The 19,903-nt window shown below is 41.9% G+C and overlaps 1 protein-coding gene across 14 annotated transcripts in view; it reads right to left on the bottom strand.

Annotated features, from left to right (window-relative positions):
- Positions 1 to 19,903, bottom strand: part of Rbms3 (RNA binding motif single stranded interacting protein 3) — a 1,493,133-nt gene that overhangs the window by 471,421 nt on the left and 1,001,809 nt on the right. For all 14 annotated transcript variants that reach the window (XM_052723536.1, XM_052723582.1, XM_052723605.1 and 11 more), the window contains one exon: positions 11,721 to 11,779. In XM_052723536.1, coding sequence (XP_052579496.1) covers positions 11,721 to 11,779 — 59 coding nt within the window. The remainder of the gene's footprint in view (positions 1 to 11,720; positions 11,780 to 19,903) is intronic.

Below are 19,903 nucleotides of genomic sequence, written 5' to 3' on the forward strand. Positions count from 1 at the left end.
TGGCTCTCAGCTGAACTGCTGCTCGAAAGCCTGAACGCTTAACCAGGCAAATGCTTCTTGTTCCTGGTCTTCACACCTTATATATCTTGCCTTTCTGCCATCACTCCCTGGGATTAAAGGCTCACTTCTTGGGATTAAAGGCATGTGTCACCGTGCCTGGCTGTTTCCAATGTGGCCTTGAACTCACAGAGATCCAGAGGGATTTCTGTCTCTGGAATGCTAGGATTAAAGGCGTGTGCTACCACTGCCTATCCTCTATGTTTAATATTGTGGCTGCTCTGTCTCTGACCCCAGGTAAATTTATCAGCATGCACAATATTTGGGGGAACACAATACCACACTTTCCATCTCAGTGGTGGCTCTTTTTCACATCACCCTGGATCACAGTGCTCACCGTATTCTCTGCCTATGGCGTCCCTGAAATCTTTTGTTCTGGGGTCTGGATTTCGCCCATACAGGGTAGCTTCTGAAAGCATGTAGAGCTGTGATTAGCAGCTTTGGGTATTTTATTGTTTATTAGGGATCAGTGTGTCACTAAAGACACCAGAGAGGAGCTTCTTCAGCAGCTTTAGGGACTCCACTGCCTTCTCAGTCAGGGATGACATCAGCAGAATGAGCAGCAGGTCTTTTCGGATGTTTATGAAATCAAACAAACTGGATTGGGAAGTAGGGAGATGGCTCAGTGGGTAAGAGTACTTGCTGTTCTAACACACCAACCTGAGCTTTAATCCCCAGCACCCATGTAAAATGCTGGGAGTGGCTTGTGCCTGCAACCCCAGTACTAGAGAGAGAGAGCAGAGACAGAAGGATCAATGGGGTTTGCTGCTGCCAGCCTAGCTCCAAGCTCAGTGAGAGTCACAAGGCAAAAAAGTGGAGATGGACGGCAGGACACACTGAATCCTCCTTGAGCACATAGACGTGTACACACACACACACACACACACACACACACACACACACACACAGAGAGACATGCACGCATGCATGCACCCACATATGCAACAGACACATCCACCACAATCACACAAATGCAGAATAAATAAATAATAAAATAAAATGGATTGCCATTTCCCTAGTAGAATTAGAAGTTTAATATGCCTTGTAGTTTTCTCTCCTTCCCTAACACAGGTGGAACATGAATGTTTTTAATGGTCCTGTGAACAGAGTCCACAAGTGTTTTATCCACAATGTTTTATGGATAAAGAAATGGTCAAGCTAGCTAATAGCCACTTGTTAAATGATGATAAATGACATATTCATGCTTTAAAGTCTGTTTACAATTTTACAGTTTCTATTTTTGTCAGTTTTGCTATGTACATGAATTTTTCTCATTCATACTCCAGAGTTCTCATATCTAAACTAAATGGAAGAAAAATAACTGGTTGAATAGCAATGAGATTAACAAATAAGTTAATATGTGCAAGACAAACATCAGACCACCACAAGACTACAGAGCCCATCCTACCTGCTCTCGGCTTCACCATGGACAGACACAACAACAAAGCAAGAATCTTATGGCTTTTTCTTCTTTGTGCCTTTGAACTTGGAAAACAACACTGCAGAGTGATCAGGATCACAGAGGGTGAACAAAGAAATATTTTCTTTAGAGGGCCTATCCAACTCAATCAAAATGAACTCTACCACCTGCCATTGCAAGGGAATGTGCTTTTCTTCACAGGCATCAAGTTTACGGGTCACGGGATCACACAGCCAACCACACAATGGAGGAAAGAAACATCTTTTAAGCATTTCTCCTTTAGCTGTTAACAAAGCCTGAGATATCCGGCTTCTACACTTAACACAAACTCAGAACTGCATCATGTTACCTATGTCTATGGCACAGTTCCCACAGCAGAACTCCAAGACTAAACCCACTGAAGGGTTCGCTTGACCTAGGCACCCACCACTTAACACATGGTGACTCCATGCAGATTTTGATTTTTGTTTTGTAGCATAGACAAGCTCATTTGACAGTTGAGGAAAAAGATGTTCAGAAATACTAAATTACTTATCCAAGAAAATTTAATATTATTACTTGCATAGTTCCTTGGTGTAGGTGTCAACTGAAAAGTCTTGAGAATGCATCTTTTTATTATTATTATTATTATTATTATTATTATTATTATTATTATTATTATTGTTTCCCCCATTGCTGTAGATGGAGCCCAGCCCCTGGTTTGTGCCATTCAAGTACTCTGTCATGGAACTATGGCCCCTCTTTATATTTGAAAGTATCTTTCTTTATATTTGGATTTCTTCTTATTTACATGGTACTGAATACTGAAATAGTTCACAAATTATATTTGTTATTTACTTTATTTGTATATGTGTGTCTTAGTGTGTGTATATTGCACTACATGTGTGCAGGATGCCATGGAGGCCAGAAGAGGGCCTAAGACCCCCTAGAAAGCTGGAGTTCCTGGCAGGTATGAGCCTCTATGTGGGCGCTGGGAGGCAACCTTGGTGCTCATCCAGAGCAGTGAGCACCCACAGCTGCTGAGACACTGCTCCAGCCTCACTGCTGACATGTCAGAATAAATTTACAGGTGCACACGCACTGTATCTGTGCACCATGCATGATCAGATTTTGTATAGTGTTTTAAATGTAGATTCATATCTAGAATCTCTCATATATTTATAAGATTATGGATGAATGAAAATGGATACTCAAACCAGAAAAAGAGATAATCTTAAAGTGATAAAATAAATCTTCTGAGTCGTAAGTGACTGCTTTTCAAGGTTAGTTTGGTGAAACACAATTAATTGTCAGCATGCCTTTGGCACCCTGGCACTTCTCATAGGGCTGTGGGGCTTACGCCTGACTTCATTTGGGGTTTCCACTGATGTGACATCTGATGATCCATGTGAGAAAGTAAGGCCTGAGAATTAAAGGAATCTCCTGGAATTGCCTTGTAGACTCAACACCCCAGGAATAAGAAGTCTCACACTGTGCTAGAGGTGATTATGAGCTAGATAAAGGTCACAATCTCAGCACCAAGGTATATATCCCCACATAGATCCACACATATACACAAAATAATTTTTAAAAATAAAAAAAAATGGACTAGTAAAAGTCATTTTATAATTATGATCACAGATAACATAACTTACTGGGTATGGTGGGGCATACCCTTCATCCTAGCAGAGGCAGGTAGATCTCTGTGAGTTCGAGGCCAGCTTGGTCTACAAAGCAAGTTCAGGAACAGTGAGGGCTGTTACAAAGACCCTGTATCAAAAACAAACAAACAAACAAAAAGACAACATACTTCTATCATCATGCTTTCAATCTATTTAATATTCCATTATATTATTAAAATTTGGCTAATAAATCCTATCATCTTTTCACGTGCAAAAGCACTGGGAAGTGGGAAATAGTATTAAATTCTGTCACATGCAAATTTATGCTTAAAACACTGATGCTGATTGTTAGACTTAGTATTTGTAGTTATTTTTTATTACTTTTGCCTAATATGTGTGTAGCAGGAAGTACAAACAATGGAGCAAGCATATGACTCCCCAAAACATGAGAACTTATCTTACTTACTTACTCCAGAAAGTTCTCAAGTTATCACTGAATAAATAAATAAATAATAATAATAACAACAACAATGTTTAGTGCCCTGGAACTAGAAACAGAAAATCCATAAGGATGACCTTGGGCAGGAGAAAAGCCTTTGGTTATCTGGTTGAAGAATTATCAAAGCACCACTACCACCTTGGGGACTCCACACAGGTATGTCCATTCCATGGCTTACAGGCTGCATGACCCCAGGATATCTAGGAATGTGACCCAACACAAAATTATAAACCTACTTAAAATACTGTAAGTTTGTTTGTTCATTATTTTTTTTTTGGTACCTTGTTTGCATGAGTCTTGTATGTGAACTTTGTAGATGAGAACATGGTCTCAAAATGTCAAAAGGTTGGACATGTCTATATAAACAAAACCACAGAACAATGCAGAGTAAATGTGATGGCCTGACCAAAGACACCCAAGTCCCTACATGAACTAACCTTTTGGAAATAAAAATCAAAGCTGATATCGATACACAATGAAGCCAACCTGTTACACACACACACACTCACTGATAAGCTGTGAGATTAATATCAGAGTAGACAAGTGAGCCACAAGAGAAGTTCTGAGGAAATATCACACATGTGCTCTCACACAGAGAAAGAAATTTGTCTAAAGTAAAACTGTTTGGCCTTCCTTAATTTATTTCTTTGTAATCTAATCCCATTATTTGAAAATTGAAAAAATGTGTTTTTCAGACCATTTTCTTTCATGAGCTTCTTGCTCAATAGACTGTGAGCCCACCTGGTGGAGGTGCCTAGTCCTCTCAAAATGCAATTCCTCAGACTCATAAATTTCACAGAACATTTATTTTTGCTCGTGCTGATTTTAGAAAATAAAAGGCACTTGAGAAAAACTCCCCACAGCACGCTGTCAGCTGCCCCCCTCTGCTTGAGCTGTTTCGGTGGAGGACCTCAGGGTAGCTCTGCTACCTGCCTGAATTAAATAGTCACACAGAAGCACCCCTGCTCTGTGCATGTCAGTGTTACTAGGGCCCATGCAGAGGCAGAGGCTACCTCACATTTTCTCCTGACTATACACAGAATGACAAACTAAGCCGCATCATCTCTTCAGGTTCCTGGGACTTAGCATGAGATTCTGCAGCCCCCGTGTGCTATTATATAAATAAGGCCCGTTAGCAATGGAAACGAGAAGTACATTGACCAATTCTGAACTCATCCGAAAGTAGGCCTTCATGTATAGTCACCTAAAAAGACTTTTAAAATACATAAACCCGGGAAGCCAGGCATAGTAGCACATCTTTGAACACCAGCACTTGGGAGGCAGAGACAGGCAGATATTTGGGCATTCTGGGCCAGCCAAAGCTGCATGGCAAGACCCTGTCTAAAAAATAAAATAAATATACAAACATGGGGTGGTGAGCTGGCTCAGGAGATAAAATATTTCCTACACAATCATGAAAACCTGAGTCCAGATCCCTATCACCCCAGGGAACAGAACACAGGTGTGGCGGGGGAGGAGGGGGGGGTCTATAATTCCAGCACTGGGTAAGGCAGTGACAGAATCCCTGGCACTTGGTGGCTGGCCAATCCAGTAGATGATAGGGTCCAAGTTCACTGAGAATCCCTGCCTCAAAAAGTAAGAGGATGGAGTGACAGAGGGAGATACCCAAAAGCAACCTCTGACTTCCATATGCACATGCATAAGGTGAGCGCATACCAATACAGATACCCCACAAGTAGCATAGTAGGTAGGAAGGAGTACATCCTCTCCAGAAGACAGTCCTCTAATGTTATTCATAAGGAATAAATGACATCCCTTGTGGATTATTTCACAACTTTTGAAAACTATCTGCAACTGTGATTTTTTAAATGTTTTTATGTATATGGGTACTTAGCCTGCATGTACATGTTTGCATCTTCTGTATGCAGTACCTTAGAGGCCAAAAGAGGATGTTAGGTTCCCTGGAAATGGAGTTACAGACAGTTGTGAAAGACCATGTAGGTGTGGGGAATCACACTTGGGTTCTCTGCACAAGCAACTGGTACTCTTAACTGCTGAGCCAACCTAACTTCAGCCACTCAACTTTTATTCTTAAGGACCCAGTGAAATGTCAAAGGCAAAAAAGCTTTCACAAATACAGCTCAGTCAACCTGTGGTCGTGAAGTATTTTCCACTCTGAGTGGCAAACTGGTATGCTGGGCACAGTCTAACCACTGTTGTGCATATGGCAGTGAGGCCTGGAGACTTTTATGGAAGATCCATTACTAGACACAATGTCTGCCAGAAAAAATGGAATGGAGTAAGAGCTAGAAAAAAGCCAAACCAGCCTTTAAAAGCAGGGAGAGGCCCAGATAATGCAAGGCATTAAAGACTCAGACCTTGTGTCGAATGGGTTCTCTCAATGAATTTTCCCTGAAAACTTTTCAATTAGCGAATATACTGGGCCCAGGAGAAAAACTCATGGAGAAGAGCAAAATATTTTAAAACGTGAAAAAAAAATAAATGAAGAAAGAAAACCAAACACAAGACAGAGTAGAACAAGTCTTCAGATGTGAACAATGCCTCTTCATCCTTGCGTTTGACTGTCTGACTGTGGTCTGTTCGTGATTACTCCCCATCTGGAGCAACGGCTTGCTTTGTTCAGCCATTTCTAGTCATCTGGGGCCCGAGAGTGACTGTTTCGTTTTACTTTGCTATATTACATGGAGTGGAAACTCTTTCAGACACCACACAAGGAAGAAGATGCCTACAATTGGGAGGTACTTAAAGAGTTCTGGATGGTCCTTCTGTAACAATATATGATTGTCTCCTCCAAATTACTATCAGGGAGCAGGTGGGATAGGTTAAGGAAGAGCCAAGCCTGTGGGCTGACACACGGCAGCCCACTGCTGCCTCTGCATCGGGAGGGAGGCTGACAGATGCAGGTTCCCATGCCTTTCAAAACATGAGGACACTCAGCCTGTGTAACCATTCGTGGAAAAACTGACTACATCTTTAAAAACCAGAAACAAATAAGCCCTTGTCTTCTGAGAGGTTGTTTAGATTGCCTAGCCTCCAGCCAGAGGAGAGGTTGTAAATAACTGAAAAGGAAGTGTCTCTGTGAAGATTAAATCCAATTTGTGTCCTCTAACGACAGCCTCCATGATCTTAGTAATTTAAAAGCGAAGCCCAGACGCCTCCCACACTTTCATCTCTTGCCTTAAGAAAGTGGCTGTGGAGAACTCCACTTCTGCTTACCGTTCAAGGCAACAGACGGTAACATCGTCTTCAAACTCAATTACACCTGAAATCAGTCGGCAAAACAAAATAACCTATGGCCACTGGTTTCCGAGTTGTCACCAAACAACCAAAGTATGGACAAAATCCAAACAGGTTCTGGCCTGGATCGATGACTCAATGGTTATGAATATGGATCTGATTCTCACCACCCACATGGAAATTCACAAACCTCTGGAACTCCGGTCCTAGAGGACCGCATGTCCTCTTCTGGTATTGGTGGGCACTGCATGCACATGGTGCACAGACATGCTGCCCAAACACCGATACACATATATAAAATGAAATGGGAAAAAAAAATGAAATCAACCGAATTGTTCTGGGAGCTGAATTTACTTTTTCTTGAAAATACCACAAAATAGATTGAAAGAAATGTTAAAATAACAACATTAGCTGTGCTCTTCACTAACACAATTACCTTTGTTTTCCTTCATAATGCTAGCCTTGGACTTGGTGGGTAAAGAACTTGCTGTCCATTTAAATGTAAGGGGCTGAGTTCAAATCCTCAGAGCTCTCAGTGACCCACCTGCAGTTCCAGCACTAGGAAAGAGGAGACAATGGGTCCCCAGGGAAAGCAAACTAGATAGACCAGCTGTGTGTGTTCAATGGAGAGACCTCACCTTAGACAAGAAAGTGGAGCTCAATTAAGGACGATTCCTGACACCAAGTTTGAGCCTCTTTAAACATGCCCTCACATGTTGAGATATGCAAGCATATACATGTGTTCACAAACAAAAAATACTGTTAGCCTCCTGGGCAGGGGACACGGTCAGCAGGTAACTGATTGCTGTACAAACAAGAGGAGCTGAGTTGAGGTTCCCAGAACCCGTGTACAAGTCAGCATGCCTGCAATCCCAGTGCTGGAGAGACAGGAGGGCCCCCGAGGCTTGCTGCCCAGCCAGGCCAGCTGAACCAGTGAGCTAGAGATCTGGTGAGAATCCCGTATCAAAAATAAGATGGAGAGCAACCTAGCATATGCACACCTGTGCACACGCACACACATACGTCCACAGCACTCGCATGGATAAATGAAAACGGTTAGACTTTTATGTGAAGTGGTATAAAGTACTGTCATGCCTGTTCTGTATGTAAATCTATCATTGCCATACCCCATGAATGAGGCCTTCCTGTCACCTTCCCTTTTCCTACACAGGATTCAGTGAGGTTGAGAGATTGGGCCTAAGCCACACAGCTGGTCAGCTGAGAGGCAACTAACACCAGCAACAGGAGGACTCCACTGAAATCATCACCACAGCTTCCAAGTGCTGACACCTCTCCATACATAGTACACTCATTAGTTTATATTCTTCTCATACTGAATCCTCTACATTTCCAGCGTTTGTCACCGTAGCCCTCATGATTTCCCTCAGACATATAACAGGTTTATATGCCTCAGAAGCTAGAATTTTCATATTTTCTGTATTTTTCTTAATAAAGGGAAGAATGATCAGACTTGTGCATATATATATGTGTGTGTGTGTGTGTGTGTGTGTGTGTGTGTGTGTGTGCATGTGTGTGTGTGTGTGTGTGTGTATACACACACACACATACATGATTTGAAGATAGGTTTGAATAAAGTATTTGAGAAGATGTTTTGAGTGTCATAATAATATCAAAGCAATGTCCTTTACTTCTCTTTCCACAAGGACTTTTCTAAATGGCTTGGCTAACTAAAGACAGCACTAAAAGGGATGGATGGACACATTTACATCAACCAGCAGTGGATGACATGCATGCTACATCTGCTACTTAAATGCATATAAACTATCTCGGCAAATGACTGTCTTTTTCATGTTCCTTGTGGATGCCTAACTTGTCCTGTGGATACTAATTCTTTTATAGCCCTCTCAAGTTTGAAGTTTTAATATTTACTCTTATTTATGTTTATTTATATGTATGTATGTGTCTCTGTGTGTGCATATGCATGCAAGTGTTCACAGAGGGCAGAAGAGGGCATCAGATTCCCTGGAGCTGGAGTTATAGTCTGTGTGCATAGCCTAACAATTTGGTGCTTATAAAAAAGATACTCAGGTCCTCTGCAGGAGCATCAAGTGCTCTTAACCGCTGAGGCCATCTCTTTAGCCCCTCAAGTCTGAGGTTTTATTTATTTCTTTTGCTTTTTTCCCACACCTCTCCTACAACAGGACCTATGAGTAGAGTCTTCCTCCCACCCATATTTAGTGTCTCCCATTTAGATATTTTTATTATCAGATCATACAAGAAACCCCCTTCTCTATCACCGTGATAGACCGTTAGTATTAATCCCATTATTTCTCCACAGGACTTTCTAAATCAGGTGTTGTGGAATAATCTTTTTGTACACTGTGAAGATGTGTCATTCTGATTGGTTTAATAAAAAGCAGAATGGCCAATAGCTAGGCAGGATTTTCAGGTACACAGGACACTGGGTAAAAGGAGGGAGGAGATGCCAGGACACAGAGCAAGCAGCATGGACATTACAAAGTAAAAGTACTTTTCTGAGCCACAGAAAAGAACGTAGATTAAAAGAAATGGGTTAATTTAAGTTATAAGAGCTAGTTAGAAACAAGCCTAAGCTATTGGTCAAGCTTCCATAATTAATAGTAAGTCTCCGTGTCATTATTAGGGAGCTGTCTGATGGGACAGAGAAAGACTCGCTACAATTAGGTTCTTGTTCTGGCTTTTTCCTTATTTTCCTTTTGGAGAACTCTAATAATCCTCTACATTCCTAGCAGTGTTTGGCTAATCAAGTCCTTGTACCTTGGTCAGCTCCTGTCTCCTCCAGACCACTCCACCACTTACCTTGGCCATTGTTAGCAGTTATCAGCAATTTTACTCAAATAATTTTTCTCCCTAAAAATCTATCTTTCTATCTACTGGCAAGCACTTTTTAAAACTCTCAGGGTAACCCCCATCAGTGGTAACTAGGAACCAGGGTGGTGACTTCTTCATTTCCTCCACTTAAATTATAGATTGATAACATATTGATGGATAGATAGGTAAATAGATAATGTCTACTCCTTAACTGCTAATTCAGTTCCACTCACTTTTTTAAAACATCTTTTCTGAAATACACATAGAAATCACAGAATAGTTGCCCCAAACAACTAATAACAATAAGAGGCCTACATTGTATCCAGGGTAAAATTTTACTTTATTTTAAAATTTTCTTTGTGTTTTATGTGTTTGAGTATTGTACCTGCATGTATATATGTGTATGTATGAATGTATGTATGTACATGTGTGTATATGTATGAATGTATGTATGTATGTGTGTATATGTATGTATGTATGTATGTGCACTGTATGTGTGCAATGCCCATGGAGGACAGAAGAGAGCACAGGATACTCTGGCACTGGAGTTACAGTTGTAAGATACCATGTTGATGCTGGGAACTGAATTCAGGTCCTCTACAAGAGCAGCAAGTGCTCTTAGTGACTAAGATCCGACATACAATTTTTAAAGTCTCCAAAACTCTGTGCCCATTCCTGGTGTCCACAGTAACCCTTCCCTGCTAGGATTTTACATAACAACTGCAAGGGTATAGACAATTATAAGTCTGGAAATCTTCTCCCTGAGCATATGACTTTCCTGGTCATTCCTTTCTTGTTTGTTTTTATAATTTCCATTCTCAAGAAAAGAACGTTTCCTCCACAATATTATGCAGCTACTTCTGATCCCGGAATCTACTCCCCACTCTCACAGTGCAGCCAGTATCACAATGGACCTACCAAGGATGTCAGGATTCACTTCTCTGTGTGTGTCTGTGTGAGTGCATGTACTCCAGAGGTCAGTGTCGCGGGTGTCTTCCTCGGTTGCTTTGCCCTGTGTTTACTGAGGCAGGATCTATAGTTGAACGCAGCACTCACAGGTCTAGCTAGTCTGAGGCATGGTGTTTTTTCATGCTTGCGTGGAGCATCCCCCGACTCTGCCTTCCAGGTGCTGTGACTGTAGGCAGGCTTCCATGCTTGTTCATCTTAATACTAGTTTGTTTTCAACTCCAAGTCAAACTATTCAGATACAGAACTTACAGGCTGGTGTTCTTTGTCTTGTACCTGTTGTGCTCCTGAGCTGGTCACAGATAAGCAACACTTTCTTTAAAGAGCAACTGAAATGAATCTGTCTACCATTACCCAGAAGGCCAGGGGACATTTAAAAGTACATGAATGTCCTTTGCTAAAACTTGCACATATTCTCTTTGGCTGACCCACCGTGCTTGATTTCAGTATTACAATGAATACTGGATTAAGGGCAAGAAATAATATATGTGACAAGAAGCATTCTAATTTCCTAGTCAGAACCAAGTCATGTAGCCCGTATAGATTATGCAAATAATTTAATGTAACCTTTAAACATTGTGTGATATTCCAGACATGAAGAAACACAAGCCACAGCCATTGTCAAATAATTCCTGAAATATTTCCAGCAAAGAGAAAAGAGAAAAAGCTTGACTGAATAATATCCTGAATCTTGTGAGATATTTATAGCTAAAGCATAGATACAATTGGCCCATCATTAAATTCATTTCTAGTCAACAAATTTTGCTAGAGCTCTGAAGAACAGAGAAATTAAGCATGATTTGCCTGAGACCATTTCCCCCTGCACACCTCATCTTTACATAGGAAATCAATTTGTATCATTGATAATATCATTCAAATCAGACCAACCCGAAGTTGTTAGAAGCTAATTCAGTTTTTTGTTGAAGCAATTTGATACTTGTTCTGATTTGTGATTTCCATTTTGTTTGTTAATGAAAAAAATTAATGAGCAATGTTACCAGAAATACAACCCATCAAAGACTGACAACATCCACGGCTTGCCATTGACTGCACGCCACGCTCACTGTGCAGCTGGACCTCTGTAGTGGAGACACCATCGACCGAAGGGCACAGACAAGAGCTCAGAGTAGGATGACGTCACACCTACCTTTGCATTGATTCGTATTCTTGTCAAGAATTGCCTTCGTGGATACAATTTTTCCATACCTGAGAGAGAGAGAGAGAGAGAGAGAGAGAGAGAGAGAGAGAGAGAGAGAGAGAGAGAGAGAACAAAGCTCTGTTATTGAAATCCAGTGAAGACACCTACATGACCATGAACTTAGGGGCACACACTATTGAGCAGGGGTGCACCTAGAAGAGAAAGCTCCATTCTCACACCAGGGTGATCTTATACTAACTATTCCTGATACCATGGGGCTCCTCTTCTGTAGGTAAGTTCTGGGCTGTGCCTTCAGGAATATGCCCATCAGGCTAGCACAGGTATCCAAAAGAGGGAACCAAAGTGCAGTGTCACCAATGGACCTCCAGAATAAAGTGTAAACTTAACGACTGGGCTGGGATTTGTGCCCCATTCTCACGCAGACCTCTACTGTCATCTTGAACATCTTAGCCCAACACCTCCCAGCCACCACGTCTTCTGTAAAACAAAAGTTAGGGCTGAGGGTATATAGTTCAGTTGAGAGAGTATTTGCATGAATAGTGCCCTGGATTCCATCTCCAGCAACCCATTAACCAGATATGTTGTTGCACTTCTGCAATTTCAGCAGGTGAGAGATAGAGGCAGGAGGATTAAGATTCCAAGGTCATTCTTGGCCATACAGGGACAGGGAATTTAAGGTCAGCCTGTCATATGTGAGATTTGGTTTCAAACTACTACAACAACTACTACTACTACTACTACTACTACTACTACTACTACTACTACTACTACTTATCATCATCATCATCATCATCATCATCATCATCATCTTTATTCACATGAATCAATCCTTCCAATTCAACAAGCTTTATGTTTTGGGGAGGTCCAGGAGAATGAAGATCTAGTCATCAATGTGCCCTAGCTCAAATTTCAGTTCCACCTGGATCTATTTGGCTGGGGAAGCTACCTGAGCTCTTTGCACCATTTCAGTTTGCATGATGATATTGGTAACCATTTTTAAATAATGACTCAAGGGCTGCAGAGACAGCTCAGTGGTTAAGTGCACTAGCTGTTCTTGCAGAGGATCCTGGTTTGATTTCAGCATCCACATGATGGCTCACAGCTACCTGCAATTCTAGTCCCGGAGGATCCTATACCCAAGCCTCAGCCAGAACCAAGGGCACTTGTGGTGCACAGACATATATGCAGGCAAAACACACAAAATAATATAATAAATAAATAACAAATTGGATTCCACTAACAGTGAATGGTTATGGAGAGGAACACAGTCATCCTTACAGGATTGTTTGAGGGCTGATGGGGTCTGCGGGGTTGTTCTGAGGGCTACTTGAGCTTACAGACTTGCTCTGAGGGCTGATGGGGTCTGCAGGTTTGATCTGAGGGCTGATGGGGCTTGCCTGGAGGACTGAGGACACTGTCAGAAGAGAGCACCTACACTAGCTATTCTTCACAAGGTTTTCTCCAATCACTGCCTGTAGAGAACCAGTCCCTGAGAATCATCAAAATCTTCCACTAAGAAATGTGGCTAATAGCTGTGGATGAGGCTCCACAGAGTCCTTGCCTGGCAGACACAAAGCCCTGGGTTTGATCCTCAGAACTGCATAAACTAGACGTGATGGTGCTTGCCTGTCCCACCAAGTAGGAGAATCGTAAGTTCAAGACATCCTGAGCAATGCAGGAAATTGGAGGCTTTCCTTGCAAGCTGGGCATCATTCTACCATCACTACATACACAGTCCTCATTTTCTATTTTTCACTTTTCAAAAAATATTTTTCATATAATATATTTTGATCATATTCTTTCCCCTCCACTGTGTTCTCAGGGTAGCCCAGAACTAAACATATTCTTGCCTCAGTTTCCAAGCACTACAATTAGACACATCACTTTGCACATATTTCCTATTCACATTCTATTTCATTCTCAAGTTTTCTGCCTGAAGAAAATGTTGGGGAGCATAAAGGTCCTTACATTCACAGATAGCACCAGGAAGACCAGGAATGTTAAACAAGCAGAGTTATCTTTTCAAGGGAAAAGATGTATAACCTGTTTTCCACCCAGAAGCCTGGAACTAAAGGTGGCTAATCGTCTAGATTCATGGTTCTCAACCTTCCTAATGTTGCGACCCTTTAATACAAATCATGTTGCAGTGACTCAAACAAAAAATTATTTTCACTTATATTTTATTTTTTTTCAGTTCAATTATTTTTTTAATTTTTTTATTTTATAATTTAATTTAATTTTACATATCAGCCACGGATTCCCCTGTCCTCCCTCCTCCCGCGCCCCCTTCCCCCAATCTACCCCCCATTCCCATCTCCTCCAGGGCAAGGACTCCACTGGGGATTCAGCTCAGCGTGGTAGATTCAGTCGAGGCAGGTCCAGTTCCCTCCTCCCTTCACCCAGGCTAAGCAAAGTGTTCCTGCATAGGCCCCAGGCTCCAAACAGCCCCCTCGCGCACTAAGGACCACAATAGACTACTGGCAATGGTTGAGAAAAAGCCCGAACTGACCTACTCTGGCCAAGCACCCTAACTATCGTGGGAGAACTCTCATCCAATGACTGATGGAAGCAGATGCAGAGATCCACAGCCAGGCCCCAGGTGGAGCTCCGGGAGTCCAATCGGCAAGAAAGAGGAGGGATTATATGAGCGAGAATTGTTGAGACCATGATTGGAAAAAGCACAGGAACAAATAGCCAAACTAGAGGAAAAACATAAACTATGAACCAATAGCTGAGGAACCCCCAACTGGATCAGGCCCTCTGAACCAATAGCTGAGGAGCCCCCAACTGGATCAGGCCCTCTGGATAAGTGAGACAGTCGATTAGCTTGAACTGTTTGGGAGGCCCCCAGGCAGTGGGACCAGGACCTGTCCTTAGTGCATGAGCTGGCTGTTCACTTACATTTTATTACTGTAACTTTGCTCCTGTTACAAATCATAATATAAAAATCTGTGTTTTCTGATGGTCTTAGGCCACCTCAAGAGAAAAGGTCATTTGACACCCTCACAGAGGGGTTACAGCTACAGGTTGAGAACCACTAATGTTTGCACTATCTGGAGGGCCAAACCACGCCATCCACAAGCAGGAACAGAGATACTTAATTGTCTAGGTGACCTTTGCACTATCTGTATGGCTAGGAGCTCCCCCAAGCTTCTACAACTGTGACTGGAGATGGCCAACAGTCAAGATGACCTCTACACCATCTGTATGACTGAAACCACATCAGATCCTCCCCCTAGGCCCTGAAGATAGCACATGTAGCCTGTCTTTAGAACCCATCTTCCGGCCGGGCGGTGGTGGCGCACGCCTTTAATCCCAGCACTCGGGAGGCAGAGCCAGGCGGATCGCTGTGAGTTCGAGGCCAGCCTGGGCTACCAAGTGAGTTCCAGGAAAGGCGCAAAGCTACACAGAGAAACCCTGTCTCGAAAAACCAAAAAAAAAAAAAAAAAAAAAAAAGAACCCATCTTCCTGGAAGAAATGACATGTACTTTGAAGACAGTTTTGATATAATTATGCCTCATTGTGCACAAGAATTGTGCTACATTAGGAAACGTTTGTCCAAATTGTACTGTACTTAAACATGCCTACATAAAACTGCCTACTCCAGTGTCAGACTTCAGAGGTCTGAACCAATACTGAGTCATGTTGAACTGGATTTCATTCTTGCCTGATTTTGATTATACTTCTGACAGCCCTGGTGTTTGCAGAGACACCCACAAAAAATGACCAGTAAAATCTTATCATACTCAAATACTCTCTTCAGAGGAGAAAGTTTCACATGTCATATCAGTTATCCTGACAGACGTTCACTAGGTACAAGCTGTTTAGTCAAACAGGTGCTTGATGAGAAAAAGAGAAGAGGATGAGGAGGAGAAGGAGGGGCAAAAATGCGATTTTGCTGAAAAGTACAGTATGCAAGAGATGAGAGAGAGAGAGAGAGAGAGAGAGAAAACAGCTCAAAACATTTAAAACAAACACACAACAGGCACAGAATCCTTAAGACAAAATCCTTAATTGGTTTTTATATTTTAAAAAATACCACTTGTATTCTCTCTTCTCCCTTTAATTTTGCATCTTTATTATTTTTATTGTATGAATGTTTTGCCTGCATGTATGTCTGTTCTCCACGTGTTTGTATGGTCCCTGTGGAGGTCAGAGGAGGGTATCAGAACCCCTGAACAGGACTCACAGGTGGCTGTGAGCCCCTGAGTGGGTGCTGGAACAAACCTGGGTCCTCTGCATGAGTAGCCAGTGCTCTTAAGCACTGAGCCACCTCTCTAGTCTCCCTATTGGCTTCTTTTATAATTAAGAAAATTTTTCCATTCATTTTACACACCAAAGATCCCCCTTTTCCCTCCTCCTGGCCCCCCAGCCTCCCTCTCCCAACCCACCTGCACTCCTCCCCACAAGAACGCAAGGCCTCCCATGGGGAGACATATCCAGTAGAGACAAGTGGAAGCCCCTCCCTCTGCCTCTCTTATTGGTTTCTAAAGACAGTCCTGCAACATTATTTTACAGAAGTACCTTCAAAATTAAAATTTAGTGAAGACACAATTGGAAATGTGTACATCTCACACTGACTCACATCCAAAGACAGCACTCTTAGACTATGCCATATACTATCCCACTGTATTGACACCACTCAGATGGTTCTGTCTCAGTCAGCACTATACATGAGAAAACACAGTAGTGCTTTACAGTAAGAAAAAGATAGAAAATACATTTCTGCAGAAAGCACTTGTGATTATTTTGTTAAGCAAATAAAAAATAAAGGGAATAAATAACTTTATTTCCCAGAAATTATGATGCAAGCCTCTCTATGTCCCTCTGTGTATCTGTGTCTTACTCTCTATTTCTATGTCTTTGTCTCTGTCTCTCTCTCCTCTTTAATTTTCATGCTCTCTCTCAAAAAAACAAGGCAAACCTCACTTGTTCTTGGCCACATACTCTAGTTACATCCCAGGCTCAGCTTTCCAATACAACAGAAGCCAGGAACAGCAGAACTTGAGTGCTTCACACACACACACACACACACACACACACACACACACACACACACACACTCACACACACACTCACACACACACACACACACACACACACTCACACACACACACACACAGAGGGGGCGCGGAATTTCAGGAATTTCATTCCTGGACTCAGAGATAAAGTACTGTTTTAACAATTACATTGAAAAGTTTGCTTTGAAACAACAAGATGGTATTTAATGGCTGCTGGTCATAGTTCACATCTGAATGCTCACGATGAGAATCAGGTACTTTTTTCATGACTGGTGTGGTATTCTGAATGATCCACAGTGTCAACAACTGTTATAAGCAATAAAGTAGAGGCTAGTTTTAATTTCTTTTTTTGTCTGCATTGAGGACAGAGTGGAAGGCTATCTTATACCTGGTGGGCAAGCACTCTGTCTGCAAGCTATATCCTTAGTCTCTATGCCATTTCTTTAAAGGTCCAAACTACTTTAAAACACACACACACACACACACACACACACACACACACACACACACACACACACACACATACACACACACACACACACACACACACACACACACACACACACACACACACACACACCAGTAGTCAGATGAAAAAACTACATATTTTTACATGCTTTGAGCTCAAGGCTAATTCTAAACATATATTATGTTACCTCCTCTTCTTAAGGTTTAGATCAAGATTTAAGTCTTTGTAAAGATTTTCTTCAGCTCTGCCACCCATGAGTGGAAGACAAAATCTGACCTTAGAAAATGTGACTGTGTCACTAAATAATGCCTAGAAATGGCCAGCTGAGGGGATCCCATGAGCCTGCTGGCTCCAGGAGCTTTCAGACAAATCCAATTCTCTTTGACATCCCTTCATTTCCTACAGAAAGAGGAAATAAAATACTATCCACAGCCAACTTCTGCAGGGGGTTGAAATTCTTGGTGGAAATAAATAAATGGAGTCAGAGAAGCTTATATTGTAATCCTTTCCATGTGGGTCTTCCCCAGCCAGTATGGATGGTCACATAATAGCCCTGGCTGGACACTCTGAAACCAATATGCACCCCTCCACGTTGTATGTACATGTTCACCAACTATGCAGTCATGAAGTCCCCAGTTCAGCCATATTCCAAATACCATTTTCCTTATGTTCTGAGTCATCTTTAAAATAGTGGCTAGCAGGCCTGGAGAGATGGCTCAGCAGTTACATGCATATACTGCTCCTGCAGAGAACCCAAGCTCCATTTTCAACACCTATGCTAGGCAACTCACAGCCTCCTGTAACTCTAACTCCACAGAAAACCTACACCTCTGGCCCCTTTGGGCACCTGTACTCATATGCACATAACCACACCCAGACACACACACACACATACACACACACACATGCCCGCATGCATGCACGCATAATTCAAAATCAAATTCACATGTTGGCTATCGTCTTCTTAAGCTCCTTTTACACTAACTTCTTAATATGCATTTACATTTACTTTGCAAAGTGAATAGCCAGTTCTTTTCTGGCATTTACCCTTTGTCTAATGCTGCATCTACCTCAACCTATATTTGTTGACATACTTCATTGACATACACAAGCCTAATTTAACGAGAGGCTTCTTTTATTTGCCAAAGTTGAAGCGAAAATAACTACTATTATGGGTTTGCTCTTCATACATTATTAAGACATCAAATTGGTAGGATATTTCTACAGAGAATTTATTTTTGAATCCTTCACCACATTGCCCACTGTGTATATTAATTCAAAAAAACACAGGCAGAGACTAAAGATAGAGTCTCCGCAGTCAATTAACTCTCCGCTAACTCATTTTTCACATACCTTCTGTATGGATACCAGATGCAAAGAAGGGATCACATTCATTTAATGGATGAAACACTATCCATTTAGCAAATGTGATTTTTTTCCTGCTTCTTGGGTGGCTCATTCATTTTCTCTTTGGCATTTAGGGGCACTAATGGAATGTGTTTGTAGGTGGAGGGACCCTCTTGGAATGTGGTAGGGACCAGCCCATGATGAAAACTACACCAGCTACATTTCATACACACATCCACAAAAATTTTTTATTTGGGGAGCTGAAGACTTGGCTAAGTGGTTTAGAGCATTTGCTGCTCTTGCAGAGGACCTGTGTTTGGTTCCCAGAAGCCACAGTTATCTCCTAATTGTGGTGATATATCGTGTATCCCAATAAACTTGCCTGAAGATCAGAGGTCAGAGCCAGCCACTAGATTAGACATAGAGGTCAGGTGGTGGTGGCACACACCCTTAATCCTATCACTTGGGAGGCAGAGATGTCTGGATCTCTGTGAATTCAAGGCCATACTGGGGTACAAGAGATTGATCCAGTACAGGAGAGAAACAGAGCCAGGCAGTGGTGGAACACACCTTTAACTCCAGTACTTGAGGTCTCATGCCTTTGCTTGGGAAGCACACATGCCCTTAATCCCAGGAAGTGATGTCTGGGCAGAGAAAGGTATATAAGACATGAGGAAACAGGAACTCACTCTCTTTAGGCTGAGGATTTTGTAGGGTAAGAACTAGTGGCTGGCTGATCTGCTTCTCTGATCTTTCAGCTTTCACTCTGATACCTGACTTTAGTTTGTGTGTTTTGTGTGTGTGTGTGTGTGTGTGTGTGTGTGTGTGTGTGTGTTTTGTTTTGTTTTATTTTATTAAAAGACCATCTAAGATTTGAAAAATGCCTAATGGCTGTTGTTCTAATACCTTCTTCTGGCCTCCTTGGGCTCCTATATGCACATAGTGCACATGAACTTATACAGATGCACATAGTGCACATGAACTCATACAGATACACATACATACACATAACATAAATAACAAAATGCTAAAGCTATTAAAAATTCATATTTCAAACAATTAACCAGTTTGAACCACAAATGAATGGCCAAGGGCAGACATAATGTGATGAGTGAAGTATTTCCTCCAAATGAACCTATCTGAGTCTTCATCCCCAGACTCTCAGAAAGCCATGAAAGACAGGACCTTCTGAAGATAATTAAGGTAGAAAATAAGCCATGTGTGTGGGTAGAGGAAAGGCATGAGAAGGTACAGGGAACCATACAACTATCTTCAAACCAAGAAAGACCATGTTAGAATCAGCACTGCACACAGCTTTGTCTCAGCATACAGAA

The sequence above is a fragment of the Peromyscus californicus genome, unplaced genomic scaffold, assembly GCF_007827085.1.
Source record: "Peromyscus californicus insignis strain IS unplaced genomic scaffold, ASM782708v3 Scaffold_11__1_contigs__length_118956290, whole genome shotgun sequence".
Classification (NCBI taxonomy): domain Eukaryota; kingdom Metazoa; phylum Chordata; class Mammalia; order Rodentia; family Cricetidae; genus Peromyscus; species Peromyscus californicus.